The sequence below is a fragment of the Calonectris borealis genome, chromosome 20 (genome assembly GCF_964195595.1).
Source record: "Calonectris borealis chromosome 20, bCalBor7.hap1.2, whole genome shotgun sequence".
NCBI lineage: Eukaryota > Metazoa > Chordata > Aves > Procellariiformes > Procellariidae > Calonectris > Calonectris borealis.
This window is the reverse complement of record NC_134331.1, coordinates 7,621,811-7,637,697: the sequence shown is the minus strand read 5'-3', so window position 1 is coordinate 7,637,697 and position 15,887 is coordinate 7,621,811. Positions and strand designations below refer to the sequence as shown.

Here is a 15,887-nt window from a genome sequence, read left to right as displayed (position 1 = left end):
GGCTGTGCCATTCTGCAGTGAGTTTTCCCTCCTGGGGAAGGACGAGGGTGACAAAGGAAGGGGGGTCTTGCCCCTTGCCCTCCCCAGCGCTGGGGCCGGCCCCGGGTGCAAGAGGAGGCGGGCAGGTTTCGGCAGGGAAGGGCTGCCCGCCTCCATCCCCCCCCTTCCACGGGGCTGGCGGCCAGCCCCGAAGTTGCGGCGAGGCGGGAGGACACACGTCGTGTCCTTCCACCGCCCCCGTGCCGCCCCCCGTGCAGGCATCCCGCAGCCCTCCCCAGTGCCGCCGGCTCCTCCCGGCCGTCCCGCGGGGGCAGCCCCTCCGGTCCCGGTGCGGCGGGGAGATGGCTGCCGGGGCCCGGCGGCCGCCGAGACACCTGCTGCCACCGGGCCCCCCCCGTGCACACCCGCTCCGCTCCCTGCTTCCTCCGCTCCCGTCGCTGCCTCCAGCCGCCGCTGCAGAGCAGCCGCCGCCGCCTCCAAGGACGAGCCGGGACCGACGGCGGCCGCCGGACTCCCCCGCCAGCCGCGGCGAGGGCCGATCCTGTGCCCGGGGGCTGCCCTGGAGGAGGAGAGGGCTGGAAAGAGCCGAGCCCGCGGTGGGACGCGTAGCCCCGCCGGAGCCGCGGGGCATGTAGGCACCGAGCAGCGGCGGTCCCGTAAGTACCGGGCGGGCTGGGTGCCGCCTCGGCACCGCCGCCAGTAACTTTTAGGGATGAGGTGGGGTTGTTTTTGGGGGTAGGGGGGGTGCCCTGGCCATTTCCCTCTGTCCCAGCATTCCCCCACATCCCCATACCCGAGAGCTCCCGCTCCCCGTCCCGGGCAGAGGACGGGAAAGAGCCTTAATTCTGGGCACTGTGCTGCGGGGGGGGTTGTGGGGGTGGGAGGCAGGAAAAAGAGAGGAGACCTCCCTGGGTGCCCTGTGTCCCTGCCCGCCACCTTGCATAACCCAGCGGCAGGCAGGACACTTGGCGTTTATTTTTGGTTAATCCATATTCAACCTTTTTAAGCTGCGTTTTGGTGTGTGCGTGTGCAGGACCCTCACCCTCGCCCTGGCCCGCAGCCCCCAGCCTGCAACTGTTGCTGTCAGAGGTGTGGGTGAGAAAGAGGAGGGTGATGAGGAAGAGGAGGGTGATGCTGTGTGGTGGCAGATGAAGGTTGAAAGGAGACGGTGCGTGCTGGGGACTGCCAGTGCTTCTCCCTCCCAAGTCATCCCCTGCATGGGGACAGGGATGGCGATGAGTTGGCTTTGGGGAGATTTTGCTGCTTTCCCTCCTTTTGGGGGGCTCCGTCAAGGTCTCCTTGCTCCATAGGGGTGTCCCTCATCCAGGCAACGACAAGCCCTGGCACAACCTGGTGCCCTCCCCAGTGCCTCCCATCCTCCCCACATTGCTCCCGCTAGATTCGGGTTTGTTCTGTCCTTTCTGTCCATTGGCACCGGTTCCCCCTCCCCTGGCACAGGTTGCCCATCCCTGTGGTTTTAGGCTCGGAGGCTTTTTTGAGGGATAAGGTTTCTCTTTCTCCAGAGATATTTTGCATTTTGGGATATTATTTCTCCCTGTCCTGAGGTCAAAATATCTGCATGAGCTCTCCCCCTCTCAGAGCAGGGCAGGGATGAAGGGCGGGCAAAAAGGAGGTTTAAAATTAGGAGCAAACTTTCCCTGTTGCATTAAAATGACATTTCAGGGGGTGGTGGAAGGTAAGGACTTGATCGGTGCCTTTAGCAGGAGGTTTCTGCGAGCATTTGGTATCAGGTGAAGCTGTGCCTAGGAAAGGGGTTAACCTGCTCAAAACCACCCCAAAGCAACAAAAAGCAAGTGCTAAAGCCACTGAATAGCTCTGTGGGAGTCCTCTGGTTCCCAGGGAGGTTGCTGGGAGGTGGCATTGCCATGCTTGGGCTCCTGGCTGGGGCCACCTTCCTCCTGCTCCAGCCCAGCCACCCCCCCCTTCACCCGGCTGGAAAAACTCCCTTTTGGGAAGGCATTTTCTCAAAGGAGCAATTCCACAGTGCTTGCTACAAGAGGTTGAAACATGGATTTTTTTTTTTAAAGTCCGTGGGGCTTTGCTGTGTTGTGCCGAGCCCAGGAGCAGCCCCGGCTCTGGCGGTAGCGCAGGGATGGGCTTGGTTCCTCCTCTGCCTCCACCAGTTTACTGCAATTTGCCTTCCCCACGCTCATCCCCCAAAAAACCATTTTCCTGCACCCCTCTAGCTTGCCCCTTGAAAAAACAGGCACGGAGTTGGCTGGGTTGGAGGAGCTGGCTGCTCTTTGCATCCCAAATCCGGCCATTTTGGAGCAGCCCTGGCTCCCACCCGGGCATGGAGCCCCTGCCAGCCGCAGGCTCACTGGCCCTAAATCCCTCCATCCTCCTCCGCAGCCGCCAAGGGCTGCGGCGAGCGGCTCGGCTCTGGCCGGCAGCACCGGATTCCTGGGAAGGATGGAAATTCATTTCTCTCGTTGTCTCAGCAATGGCTGAATGATGTGATATGCCCATGCCACCTCCCCTCAGCCATTGCCATCGCGCTCCGTCTGCGAGGGATGGGGATGCTTTCCACCTGCGGCTCGGTCCAGTGGGAAACCAGTTTGCTCAAACCTGCTTCCAGTTGCAGCCGGGAGTGGAGCAGCCCCCTTCGGCGGCAGTGCTTGGCATCACGGGAGGGGTTTGCTGGCTTGTGCTTGGATTACTTGGTGCTAGAAGGGGGTCTTGAGCATAGGGAAGAGTTGGGTTGAGGAAGAGGAGGATAAGGGCCTGGGATGGGTGAGGTGCCAGGGCTGGCACGAGCAAACCCGATCGGTCACCATGAGGGCCCAGAGTATATTTAAACGTCCTTGAGGAAGGCTGAGATGGGCAGAGCTGCTGGGAGAGCGGCTCTGTTTGTTTTGGGTGGTGTGTTGCTCCCCTTCCTCTCTGCTCGGGTAGCTGATGCTGGATTCCCAATGAATTATTTATCATGGGACTAAAAATACTTGGGAATTCACAGCAAGGAGCGGGTGGTGCAGGCTGCCCCGCCACTGGGCTGGCCGTGCCGGAGCGTGGGATGCTGCCAGCATGGCATGACTCACCCGCTGCCCTCTCTGGCCAAGGGGCCACGGCTGTGGCCATCAGTATGGCGTCGTGGCTCCTGCGGCTCGGCCGGCTGCGATGTGGGGTGTGGGGGGGGATGCAGCTGGGCAGGGCGAACCCCCCTGGGTGATGGTGGGTGCTGGGAGTGGATGATCCTCTGCCAAATCTCATCTGGCTGATAGAGATGCTGCCCAGTGAGCATCAGTGCCCGGCTGGGTGCCCAAGTCCTCCCAGTACCCATGGGGGGCAAGAGGGGGACGTGGGGCTTGTGTTCCCTCTTTCTCCGGAGGGGACAGCCCTGGTGCTCAAATCTGCACTGAGCAGCTCTTGCAGGGTGCCCAGCCAGGCAGACGTTGGGTTTATTTCCTGCGTTTTCAGTCCAACACACCAGTGGTGCTTTTGCAGTGTGCCGAGGGGTTTTCCATCACTGCGGCATGGATGGGCGTTGGGGTGCAGGTCCCTGGGGCAGCCCAGACCCTGAAACCATCCGGGACTTGGTGAGGAGCTCCTCTGGTCATGCCGAGGATGTGTTAAGCAACAGCAGCTTTTAATTGCAAGTGACGTTTCCGAGCACCAGCTGGCATCTTGCTGCATGGAGCGACACCAGCACATGGCTGGTGCCACTGTGGAGAGCTACTTGTCCCCCTCCCCGCTGCCCAGCGTGGCACTGGGGCGATGGCCCTGGGGGAGGCTGGAGAGGAGCTGCAGAGGGGCTGTGGACGGGCTCGGATGCCCCCAGCCGCAGGTCTTGCCATGGATTGGTTTTGCTGGCGGGCTCCAAGGAAGGGGTGAGCTCCAGCACGGGGGTGCATTGCCGTGGGCAGGGATGCGTGCCCCCCACGAGGACTGTCACCCCACCTGCTGTGAGCTGAGCACCCACAGTCAGTGGGGAATTGAGGACCTGGCAGCAGGGATGTGCCCAAACACACCCCCCAGAGCCTGGCTTTGGGGATGCAGCAGGCAGAGACGCAGCACGGCGGGTGTCCCAGCCAGGCGGGCAATGCCAGCGGGGGACACGCACTGGGGGTAAAAGTGAGAAGGGGGGAAAGCTGAAGGATGGTGTCTAGGGGGGAAACTTGGAGATAAGGGGCCAGGTGGGCACTTTGGTTGGGATTAGGGAAGTGGCAGCAAGGGAGCTGGGGCAGGGGGATGGGCAGGGGACAGGCAGAGGGACAGGCAGGGGACCGGCTGCTCCGGTGGCTGTGTGATTTGCAAAATCCCCACATGGGGGTTGCAGAGCTGAACACTCCTTCAAGGGCAAAGCCTTTAAATATTGAAGGTGGCTGTCAGCTGGGGAGAGAGGCACCAGGGATCTGCCAGCTCCTCCTGTCACCCTCTCGCTGCTTGGTGAAGGGGCGTTAAGGAGCATCATAGCAGCGATGGCTTTTGGAGAGGGGATAGGGTTGGGAGGGCAATGGGGCTGGGAGAGGTACAGTGGCGGTGGGAAGGGGGGACTGGCTGGGAAAGATTAGTGGGTGATGGGACTGGGGACAAGAGACATGGCACTGGGGTGTATGGTGTGGGGAGCAGCAGGTCTGTGACCCCCGAGAGGGGCTGGGCTAGTGGGTATAACCCTGTGGCCATCCCTCCACCGTGTCCAGCCTCCAAAGGATGAGGGTCCCCCTCTCTCCCTGGGATCAACCTGCCCTAGTGCTGCCCCGGGGCGAGCAGGGCCAGGCGTCCTGGTGGGCGGCTGGATGCGAGGGGCTGTGTCCTGTCCTGGCAGGGACGCGGCGGTGGACATGGGCAGAGCGCCAGCGCACGCTCTGCTACTGTTGATGGTGCTGGGCTGCTCGGCTGCCTTCATCGACCTCCTGCTGCCAGGCCCCGAGGAGCCGGTGGTCAACGTGGCTGTGGTGTTTGGGGGCACGTCCTACCCCCTGCACATCCGCTCCCGTCTGAGTGCCCAGAGCTTCCTCGACATGCCTCTGGAGATCCATCCCATCACCGTCATTGTCAACAACACCAACCCCAGCACCCTCCTCACCCAGATCTGCGACATCCTCGCCAGCCACAAGATCCACGGCATCATCTTCGAGGACAACGTTGGCACAGAGGCCGTGGCCCAGATCCTTGACTTCATCTCCTCCCAGACCCAGGTCCCTGTCATCAGCATCAGTGGGGGGTCTGCTGTGGTCCTGACCCCGAAGGTGAGGCATTCACTGGGGGTTATTTCCAGGGGGATGTGGGAGAAATGAGGGATTACTAGACAGGGATAGATATGGGATGTGAAATGCTGGAGGGCAGAGGAGCTGCTGGGCTGCAGCATGGGAGTTCACGGGCAGGAATAGGCAGTGGCTGTGGCAGCGTGGCTGGCCAGGGTGGTGTGGAATGGCAGAGGACTTCAGTGCCCTGTGGAGGGACCTTGCCTGGTGTCCGGCTCCCCGTCTCCTCCAGGCTGTGCCCACCATGGGTTGCTGGGGTCATGGTGCCAGGGCTGCCAGGGCAGCTGCAGAGTTGGCACGTCCCCATCCTCCTCCCTCCCTGCCCAGCCGGGGCTGGATCCAACCCTGAAATGGCCGGGCCAGCAGCATGGAGAAGCCTCTCTTGGCTGCGACAGTGATCTCAGGTGCACCACAGGCTGAAACAGGATTTTTGGCTTCTCTGCTCCTTGCTAGCGTCACACACTGTCACTGTCACCTGCCTGTTGGGAAGCGCTGGTGGCAGGGAGAGCTGGAGCCGGGCTGGACGGTGCTGGGCGGGTGGCGATGGGCTGCAGCAAGGCTCCTGTCCCTCCCGGAGGAGATTTGGGTTATCTCCTCCTGGCTGCTCAGCTTATCCTGCCCAGCCTGGGCACTGGAGGGGTCCCGGCGCTGGCTCCTTCACATGGCAGCAGCCCCTGGGGTGGAGACCCTGCCACTCCTCGGAGTACTGGTTTCATGCTGTGCTTGCCCAGACGTTTGGCATCTAAACTCCCTGGATGACACCTTGGCAGCCCTGCCTGCACTGACTGGTGCTCCCGGACCACCCCAAGCTGCTGCTCACTGTAAATGGGTGGCAGTAGGTGCAGTGGGCTCAGGTGGGTGCAGTGGGCTGGGGTGGGTGCAATGGACTTGGGTGGATGCAGAGGGCTCAGGTGGAGCCCCAAGCAACTAAAAAATAGCCATGGCTTTGCTGTGGTCTGGGTGTTTTTCTGCAGCTTTCTCCAGTGGTGGGGTATTTCGGGGGCGGTGGAGGGACCTGTCTGAAGGCTCAACCTCCTCCTCCCGTAGGTTCAAGGTCCCTGGCAGCTCCCACTGCCTGGCTGGGACTCACCGGGGCTCACCCCTCTGGCTGGACCACCAGCCTTGTTGGAAAAACTATTTCTCTGGAAGTGGAGGGGGTCTGGGTGGCAAAACCCTGCTGCCTGCACGCGACCTTCTCAAATGCCATTCACTGAATCATTTAATGCTAATGAGAGGCCAGATGGCCAGGGAGGAGGGGCGGGAGGGAAGGAGCCACGCAGGCTCCGGCAGCAGGTAGCAAGTCAGAGTCGGGATGGGATTTACACTCCTGGCAGAACCCTTGCCCCCCTCTCTCTCCTGGTTTAAGGAGAAATTGTTGGTCTCCTTTGGAGCATGGATGAATTTTTGATCAACAAGCTGAGAAACAGAGGAGAGGCTGCAGGGCTTGACCCTTTGCATGGGATGAGGTTCCTTGGAGACCACCGGTGGATCAGTCCCATTTTGGGTGTCTCCAGCCCATGGACCATGTCAGTCCATGGCTCCCACAAATTCTTCATGATGGCACATTCAAGGTGGCTTGTACAGGTGCAAGAGACCTGGACCATGCTGCTGGAGCAGCCCCTGACCCCTTCTCCTCCTGCAGGAGCCTGGCTCGGCTTTCCTGCAGTTGGGTGTCTCCATCGAGCAGCAAATCCAGGTGATCTTCAAGGTTTTGGAGGAGTACGACTGGGGCTCCTTCGCTGTCATCACCAGCCTCTACCCAGGCTACAACATCTTCCTGGACCTCATCCGCTCCTTCACGGACGCCAGCTACTTCGGCTGGGAGTTGCAGGAGGTGCTCACCTTTGAGATGAGCCAGGAGCGGAGCAGCTCCAGGACACAGAGGCTCTTGCGGCAGATTGATGCCCAGGTCCTCATCGTCTACTGCTCACGAGAGGAGGCTGAGTACCTCTTTGCCATGGCGGAGCAAGCTGGCCTTGTGGGGCCAGGCTACATCTGGATCGTGCCCAGCCTGACAGTGGGCAACATGGAGGTGCCACCTGCCTCCTTCCCTGTCGGCCTCATCAGTGTGGTGACAGAAAGCTGGAAGCTGAGCCTGCGGCAAAAGGTGCGGGATGGGGTGGCCATCATTGCTATGGGGGCGGCCAGCTTCTTCCGGACCCACGGCTACCTCCCGGAGGTGGGACGGGACTGCTGGGCCCTCACCAGGGCCACCGCTACCAATACCAGCTTCTACAGGTGAGGCTCAGGGACCCACTGGGATGGGTGTGAAATGGGGGGAATGGGGAAACGGAGAGGGAAGGGGCAGAGGAGGAGGAGGATGGAGGTGGCAAGCAGCAGTGGTGATGCTCGCTGTGCGCTGCAGCAGGGGGTCCATGCCTCTTGGCTGGGTTTCTCCTGGATCATCTCCCCAGAGCAGCCCTTGTCTTTTCTCATGCTTCTCTGCGATGTGGGACCCACGGGGGTCCCAGAGGGGTTTCACAGCTCTGCTTTGCAGCGTAGACGTGGCACCTCAGGGCTGCTGTGGTAGTCTGTGCATCCTCAACCCTGCAGTGGTCCATCCTCAGTGCCTCTTTGCTGGCAGGGCTCTCTCCAGCTCCCTGCTGCCCCTTGCATAGGCGTTAAACCTGGTCCCCAGCTCTCAGCCCCACATCTCTCGATGGGACCCGTGGCAGCCCGGCTGGAGCCGGAGGAGGAGGAGGAGGGCTGTACGGGGCTGGGCTGCACAGCCAGGGGCTCACGGAGCTCTGTGTCCCACCAGGCACCTCCTCAATGTGACGTGGGAGCACAGGGACTTCTCCTTCAATGAAGGCGGCTACCTGATCAGGCCCACTATGGTGGTGATCTCGCTCAACCAGCACCGGCTCTGGGAGATGGTAGGACACCCGGACCACCCAGGACGGGCACACCGGGGAGGGTGGCTGGGCAGGGTGAGCCTGGGGCCATGCACAGGCTGTGGTCCCATCCTCAGGCAGGTTGTCCCATGCAAAACTCATGGCTGGTACCAAAAGTACCCATGGTGGCATGGTGGGGCTTTGCGGCAATGCCAGACACCAAAGCTCTGCCAAGATCTGGGTTTTTTTCCCTGCAATTTGGCTGAAAAGCTCCAAAACAGTCAAAAATGCAGCTGCCCACTTCTGGAGAACAGCAGCCAAACACCTAGACCTGAAACAAGCTGCACAGAGGGTTTTTTCTAATTTAAAAGTATTTTGGGTGAAGTTTGGCCAGGTTTGTGCTCACCCAAGCCCAGTGCTTGGGGCCGAGAAGGAAACACCTCGCCCTGTGGTCAGTGGGTGCATGGGGAAAGGGATACTGAGATGGGTCTCACCATGGCTGAGCTCCAGCCTAACAATGCTCCAGGAGAAATGAGGCCCAAAGGCATTGGGAGGATGGACACAGGACCCCATGTGACCCCCAGAGCCCCTCACTGGGGTGACAGTGCGCTCTTCCTCGGGGGCAGGTGGGAAAGTGGGAGAAAGGCATCATCCACATGAAGTACCCGGTATGGCCCCGCTACGGCTCCTTCCTGCAGCCCGTGGCTGATAACCGCCACCTGACAGTGGCCACACTGGAGGAGAGACCCTTTGTCATCGTGGAGAACACGGATCCCAGCACTGGGGTCTGTGTGCGCAATACCGTGCCCTGCCGCAAGCAGACCAACTCCTCCCAGAGGTGAGCAGCGAGGATGGAGCTCGGCAATTTTGGCCGCTGCTCCCCGGGCACGTGATGTGCAGGAGGCACCAGGGTGCTCAGAGCATCTTTGGTTGGTCCAACCCATTTTTCCCGGTGTGGTTTCAGTGGAGATGGCCTCGTGGATCCCTACACCAAGCTGTGCTGCAAGGGCTTCTGCATCGACATCCTGAAGAAGCTGGCCAAGGCAGTTAAGTTCTCTTACGACCTCTACCTAGTGACCAACGGCAAACACGGCAAGATTGTCCGCGGGGTCTGGAACGGCATGATTGGTGAGGTAGGGGTGAGCATGGCTTGGACCCCACCTTCGGCCCTCCCTGGAGGGCACCGCTCACTCTGGGCATGCCCTGACCTGGGGCTTTCCTGCCAGAGACGGGGTCAGGTGGGACTCTGGGCGGGGGACAGCTTGGCATGAGCTTATGGGCACGGCTTGGTGGAGGAGAACGGGGAGGGAGTCAGCTGAACATTTACGACCCCACAGCTGGTTGTGTTTGTATCACTGGCCATTTAAGAAGCTAATATTTAAAAAAAAAAAGACAAAAGTTAAGGTTGGAAATGCTGGAGATGAGGAAATGCCTGGGGAAGGTGGTCTGGGCCCCTCTACCTGTCCATCTGCCCATTTCCAGACCATCTGCCCCTTCCCCAGGTGTACTACAAGCGCGCGGACATGGCCATCGGCTCCCTCACCATCAACGAGGAGCGCTCCGAGATTGTGGACTTCTCTGTGCCCTTCGTGGAGACGGGCATCAGCGTTATGGTGGCCAGGAGCAACGGCACTGTCTCCCCCTCTGCTTTCCTGGGTGAGCCGTGTGTCCCTCCATCTGTCTGTCTGTCTGTCTGTCTGCAAGTTCATCCCACGATTCTGACAAATGCAAATTAGAAATATTGTTCCATCTTAATAATTTTTAAGAAAGAAAAGCCTAAGTCATAAGGGAAGGAGATTGTGCTGCCGGCTTTGGGGCTTCCTCCTCCCCCCTCCTGAACAATCCTTTTATTACAGAGACAGAGGTTGGGATCGGTGGTTTCCTTCTCTTCATTACTTGTGTGGAGGAGGGAGAACAGGGCCATGGGGGGAGACAAGGTGGGGATTTGCCAGCTCTGAGGTCTGCCCTGGGGACCGCATCTCTGCCACCATCACCAGAGCCCATGGTTAAGTCGGGTGTAGGAAATTGCCGGTGCTAAAAGTTTTATTTAATGAGTTTTAAAAAAGCAAAGCTGCAGCCTAGGAAGGGGAGGACACTGGCCAAGGTCATCACGAAATTCAGCCTGAGCACTCGAGCAGGGCTTGAGGCTCTCGGCAATGGCACAGTGGCGGCATCCCAACTTGGCTGGAGCTGAGCTCCGGCACAGGGAGGGTGTGGGCAGGTGCGGGTGGGTGTGGGTGGGTATGGGTGCCAGGGATGCTGTGGGGTGCAGAGTATTCCCATCCTGGGCATGTCTTCCCCCTCCTGTCCCCATGCCATGGGGCCTGACCCCCCCGAAGCAGGGGTCACCTTGACTGGCCCCGGGGACAGATGGAGCATCCCGCCCCAGTTTGGCAGGGCTGGGGTCCGTGGACCCTGCGACACCGCCTCCTGCACTAATGAGCTGCATCCCCATCAGGGGAGGCCTCTCCTCCCTGACAGCGAAGGACACGCTGACAAATGGACCTCGGCGGCCGCATGTCGAGGGCTCGGATGCATCCCCACCACTCCTGCCTCCCCATCCCGGCTCATCCCGGGCAGGTGGGGACTCACCACCCACCCCCAGCTCCCAGGGGACTCTCCCAGGGGCTCAGCGGGGCCAGGGATCTGGTCCCATGCCCGGTGCAGGCACGATCCCATGGCCAGAGCCATTGCAGGGGACAACCCATGATCCCATGGGAAACCCTCCCACCAATGACCCTGGAGATGGGCAATGTCTCATTAGCATCTCCCCATTGATGAAAGTCTGATTTATTTAGGCAGGGAAGTGTGGCTGCATCCCCCTGTCTCACAGCATCCCCCTTCCCTCCTGATGTCCTATGGATCTGCTCAGCTGTGGTGCTGCCAGCCCCCATCTCCTCTCCAAGGAGGGGCAATATTCAGGAGGATGAGACCCATCTATTGGGGAGGGGTCCTGGGGGTCCCAGGGGGCTGTGGGGTGTCCCGGCGTGCTGACGGAGTCCTGCTCGCCTTGCAGAGCCCTACAGCCCAGCTGTGTGGGTCATGATGTTCGTGATGTGCCTCACTGTGGTGGCCGTCACCGTCTTCGTGTTCGAGTATTTCAGCCCCGTCGGCTACAACCAGAACCTCACCAGCGGCAAAAGTGAGTGGGGGAGGCAGGAGCTGGGGGGGAACACAGGTCCCCAGCCAGACTGACGGCTGTCCCCTCTGTCACCTGTCCCCACAGGGCCAGGAGGTCCCTCCTTCACCATTGGCAAGTCAGTGTGGCTGCTGTGGGCTCTGGTCTTCAACAACTCGGTGCCCATCGAGAACCCCAAGGGCACCACTAGCAAGATCATGGTGCTCATCTGGGCCTTCTTCGCCGTCATCTTCCTTGCCAGCTACACCGCCAACCTGGCTGCCTTCATGATCCAGGAGCAGTACATCGACACCGTGTCGGGGCTAAGTGACAGGAAGGTGGGCCTGACAATTGGGCTGGGATCCCTAAAAAAATAATAAGGATTTCTGGGTGGGGAGAAGTCCCCAGGTGTCACTGCCAGCTAGCTGGGCATGGGTGGGTGGATGGAGGGCTGGCTGTGGGGAGGTGAGACATGCTGGGGACACGCTGGGAACATGGCAAGGACACAGACCCCACATGACACCACTCCCCGGGGCTCCCCACTGCAGTTTCAGAAACCACAGGAGCAGTACCCGCCCTTCCGCTTTGGCACCGTCCCCAACGGCAGCACCGAGAGGAACATCCGCAGCAACTACCCCGACATGCACACCCACATGGTGAAGTACAACCAGCGCTCCGTGGAGGATGCCCTCACCAGCCTCAAAACGGGGTACGGCTCACCCGGGTCAGGAGTATGGCTCCCCCAAATGGGGTACAGCTCCCAGAGCTGGGGTACAGCTCCTCCAAATGGGATACAGAACACCCAAATGACCTACGGCTCCCTGGGATGGGGTACCTCCCAGGTGGGGTAGGGCTTCCTCAGCTGGTGTACAGCCCCCCCTCCAGTGAGATATGTGCTCCCCAGGCTGGGTATAGCTCTCCCAGGTGGGGTATGGCTCTGTGCGGTTTCCCTGCATGGCGTATGGGCCCCCCAAACAGGATACAACCCCCTGCAGGTGGGGTAGAGTTTCATACAGCTTCCCCCAAAAGGGATGCAGCCTCTCCCAGATGGGGTATGACTCCCCCAGGTGGGATACAGGCCCCCCAGATTGGGTACTTCCCCCCCAAGTGGGGTTATGGCTCTCCAAGATGGGGCAGAGATCCCCCAAAGAGGACACAACCCCCTACAGATGGGCCACAGCTATCTGAAAGGGGTACAGCTGCCCCCAAAAGGGGTACAGCCCCCTTCCCAAACGGCTGCTGGGCCCCCTCCTCACTGTCCCTCCTGGTTTTGGGGTAGGAAGCTGGATGCCTTCATCTACGACGCAGCAGTGCTCAACTACATGGCGGGCAAGGACGAGGGCTGCAAGCTGGTGACCATCGGCAGTGGGAAGGTGTTTGCCACCACGGGCTACGGTATTGCCCTGCAGAAGGACTCACGATGGAAGCGGGCCATCGACCTCGCCCTGCTCCAGTTCCTGGGAGATGGTGGGTGCCTGGGCGAGCTTCTCATTAGCCCTGTCCCCGTCTTCACCTCGTCCCTGCTCTGCAAATTAACCCAGGGACCAGGCATCACTGTCTGCCCCTTCCCCGGTGCGGGGAGCTTTGGTCTCCAGACCCTGCACGGCCTCCATGGCTCATTGCAGGATGCCGCTGAGGGGCTGGGTCAGATGGTCTTCTCCATCAGCTCCTTTCAGGTGACGTTAAAACCAGCAGCATCTCTCCAGCTGGGTGCTGGGGGGTCATTCCCTTTGGGGTCCCTCCTTTTCTTGCAGGTTGTAAAATCCTGGAAATGGCCATGCACAAAATCTGAGGGTCAGGAGGAGAAGCCTGGGAAGGGGACAGTGAGCACAGCTGGATGGCACATGGGTGGGGGACAGAGACAGGAGAGGGCTGTGGAGAAGGACAAGGGACTGATGGGATGCTCAGGCCAAGGGCAGCAGCAAGGACGATAACAGCTCCAGAGGCTTGGGGGTGGCTTTCTCCTCCTCCAGCCACTGTGGAGTGGGGATGGGCAGATGCTGTGCTTGAGGAGATGATGCCCGGGGGGAGCATCTTCACCCCCCCACCGCTGTGCTTGTCCGGCCTCAGGCGAGACCCAGAAGCTGGAGACGGTTTGGCTGTCGGGGATCTGCCAGAATGAGAAGAATGAGGTGATGAGCAGCAAGCTGGACATCGACAACATGGCTGGGGTTTTCTACATGCTGCTGGTGGCCATGGGGCTGAGCCTGCTGGTCTTTGCCTGGGAGCACCTCATCTACTGGAAGCTGCGTCACTCCGTCCCCAAGTCCCACAAGCTTGACTTCCTCCTGGCCATCAGCAGGGTGAGTGATGCTGCCGGGGGCTCTTGAGGGGCCCAAATGTCCTCCCATGGTGTCACGAGGATGGGTACAGCTTGGTGGGCATCATCCCTTCGACCTGCACGGGAGGGACTGGAGATGTTCGTGCTGATGTGAGCTCTTGGGTGGGGAGAAAAGCCAGGTTTTGGGGAAAGGGCTCAGCCCTGGGAATGACCCTGCATCCATATTAGCATCCCCGGGGAAAGGGGTGATGGGGGATGATGTCACCCACCCTGGCAGTGCTGGGGATGCTGGGGAGGGGACATCAGTGCCATCAAGTCATCTAAGCCTCAGCAGCATCATCTCGGCTCAGCAGGGCGGGTTCATGGGTGCAGGACCCCAGTGGTCCTGCTGATGGTGGAGGGCCCCCCTTCTCTCCCCAGGGCATCTACAGCTGCTTCAGTGGAGTGCAGACCCTGGCAAGCCCCAGGCGGGTGCCCACGCCTGACGTCACCGCCAGCTCGGCCCAGGCCAACGTGCTGAAGATGCTCCAGGCGGCCAAAGAAATGGTGTCGACAGCCAGCGTGGGTGGCTCGCTGGAGCAGGCCACCCGCACCATCGAGGACTGGAGCAGCCGCAGCGAGCGCCTCCAGACCACCTTCTCCCTGAGGACACCCCAGCTCGTGGTGCAGAACAGCACCGGTGCCCATCGGGCCCCCTCCTCCAGCGCAGCCCCCCCTGAGAGGCTAGGGAGAGTCTACGCTCCCAAGGGTGCTCCCTTGGGGCTGCCATTGCCCCAGCCCATCCCCGTGGACTCCCGGCTGCCCAGGGAGGAGAAGTGGAGAGGGGTGAATGAGCACATCCCCCGCGTCCTCCACCCCCTGAAGTCTCGGGGTGGCTGTGCGGGAGATGAAGCCCTCACGGGTTTCTGCCACCTCCTGGCGGAGACCTCCCCGGGGGGAGATTTTGGAGAGCAGGTGCTGGTGGGGAACCATGTCGGGGCTCCCCTCCCGCCCCCCACGTCCCCCAAGGACCTTCCGCCACCGGACATCTACAGGGAGCACAAGCGGCCGGCAGGGCGGGGGGACCGGCTGCAAAACACTCCCCTGCTCCAGGAGGACGGGGGACACGGGGGCTTGGGGATGCTGCCCCGGCTGCTCTCGGCGGCAGAGAAGAGGCAGGAGGTGGGCAGTCCCTTCTTGCCTTCATCCTGCCCTCGCGGAGCGTTCCCAAAAGCCGTCAGGACTTGCAGAGCCAGGGGTGAGCCAGCCCGGCCGGAGGCCACGGTGATGGAGCAGGAGAAGCCCAGCTGGCGGGCGAGCTCAGCCAGGGTGTCCGGGGAGCGGGGCGAGAAGCGGTGTCCCAGGGGGCTGCGACACTGCGGTGCTGCCCGCCCGCTCGCCCGCATCGACATGCCTGACCTCTTCCCCAAATCCGAGGCTGGCTATGGCTGCAGCTCCCACTGCCCCCAGGCCACCAGCCGGCTGGCACCATACTCGCCTGTGGCCAGGCTGCCGTCTTACCGGGAGGCTTGCCGGCAAAACCCCCGCACCACCGCCACCGTGCCGGCATGCACGCTCTACGCCTGCATGAACTCCTATGCCAACCTGCCCCTCTACCTGGGGCACCTTTCACGGGGGTCCCCACCACCCCGTGAGCACCCCGGGGTGCCAGCAGGCTGCGGCTGGAGGGCGAGGCACTGGGACAGCGGCTGCAGAGACTGCGGGAGGCGTGGGGAGCCGGCCTTGCTGCGGCTGGTGGGGATGGAGAGGAGGATCCCGCTGGTGTCCCACAGGGTGACGAGTCCCTGCGCCGGCGGGTCCTGGCGGCGGGTCTCCAGCCTGGAGTCGGAGGTGTGACAGGAGGGGGAAAAGGGGGGTCTCTGCGTCCCTCTGCCTGCCCTTTGCCCGTGTGTCCCTGCGGGCCAGCCAGCAGCTCCTGGCCGGGCTCCAGCCTCCAGGGTTCCTGCACCGCTGGCAGCGCGATGCTGCCAGTGGCTCAGCAGGTCCCGTGCACTTTGGGGGGGTCAGAGGAGCCTGGTGGGGACTGGGGCATGCTGGCTTGGCTCTTCCCGCAGGCAGGGCTGGCATCGGGATGCCAAACTCATTGCCACCGTGTTGCCGTCACATTTTGGTTTCATTCAAGGGACTCGAAACACCATGTCCAGGTCATTAAAGAGACATTTTCAACTGGCTGGGGACCCTTCTTCTATCCTCCAGCGATAAGCCCGGGGCTGCCCTTGGCTTTACCCCCTGTCATACGAGGGGATGCTCATTGTCCTGTTCACCCCTTCCCTGCTCGCGTCCCTTTACTGCTGAGCCCTGGCACAGGCTTGTCCCACTGGCGGTAGCCAGGCAAAGGAAAATGGCAACTCATTAAACTGTGCTGAGAGACAATTACTTAGGAGCCATCGGCCTGTGCTGAGGCTGGAGTCGAGCACTGAAGCTGGAGT

The 15,887-nt window shown here is 61.3% G+C and overlaps 1 protein-coding gene across 1 annotated transcript; it reads left to right on the top strand.

The window, feature by feature from the left end:
* Positions 1-4,787: 4,787 nt before the first annotated feature.
* GRIN2C (glutamate ionotropic receptor NMDA type subunit 2C) lies at positions 4,788-15,636 on the top strand. Its single transcript, XM_075169704.1, has 12 exons — positions 4,788-5,210; positions 6,868-7,463; positions 7,987-8,101; positions 8,686-8,897; positions 9,024-9,192; positions 9,562-9,715; positions 11,076-11,201; positions 11,286-11,515; positions 11,726-11,886; positions 12,457-12,644; positions 13,248-13,480; positions 13,879-15,636. Exons 1-12 carry the CDS (start codon positions 4,803-4,805, stop codon positions 15,292-15,294), a joined length of 4,008 nt encoding a protein of 1,335 aa, XP_075025805.1. The 5' UTR covers positions 4,788-4,802; the 3' UTR covers positions 15,295-15,636.
* Positions 15,637-15,887: the final 251 nt, after the last annotated feature.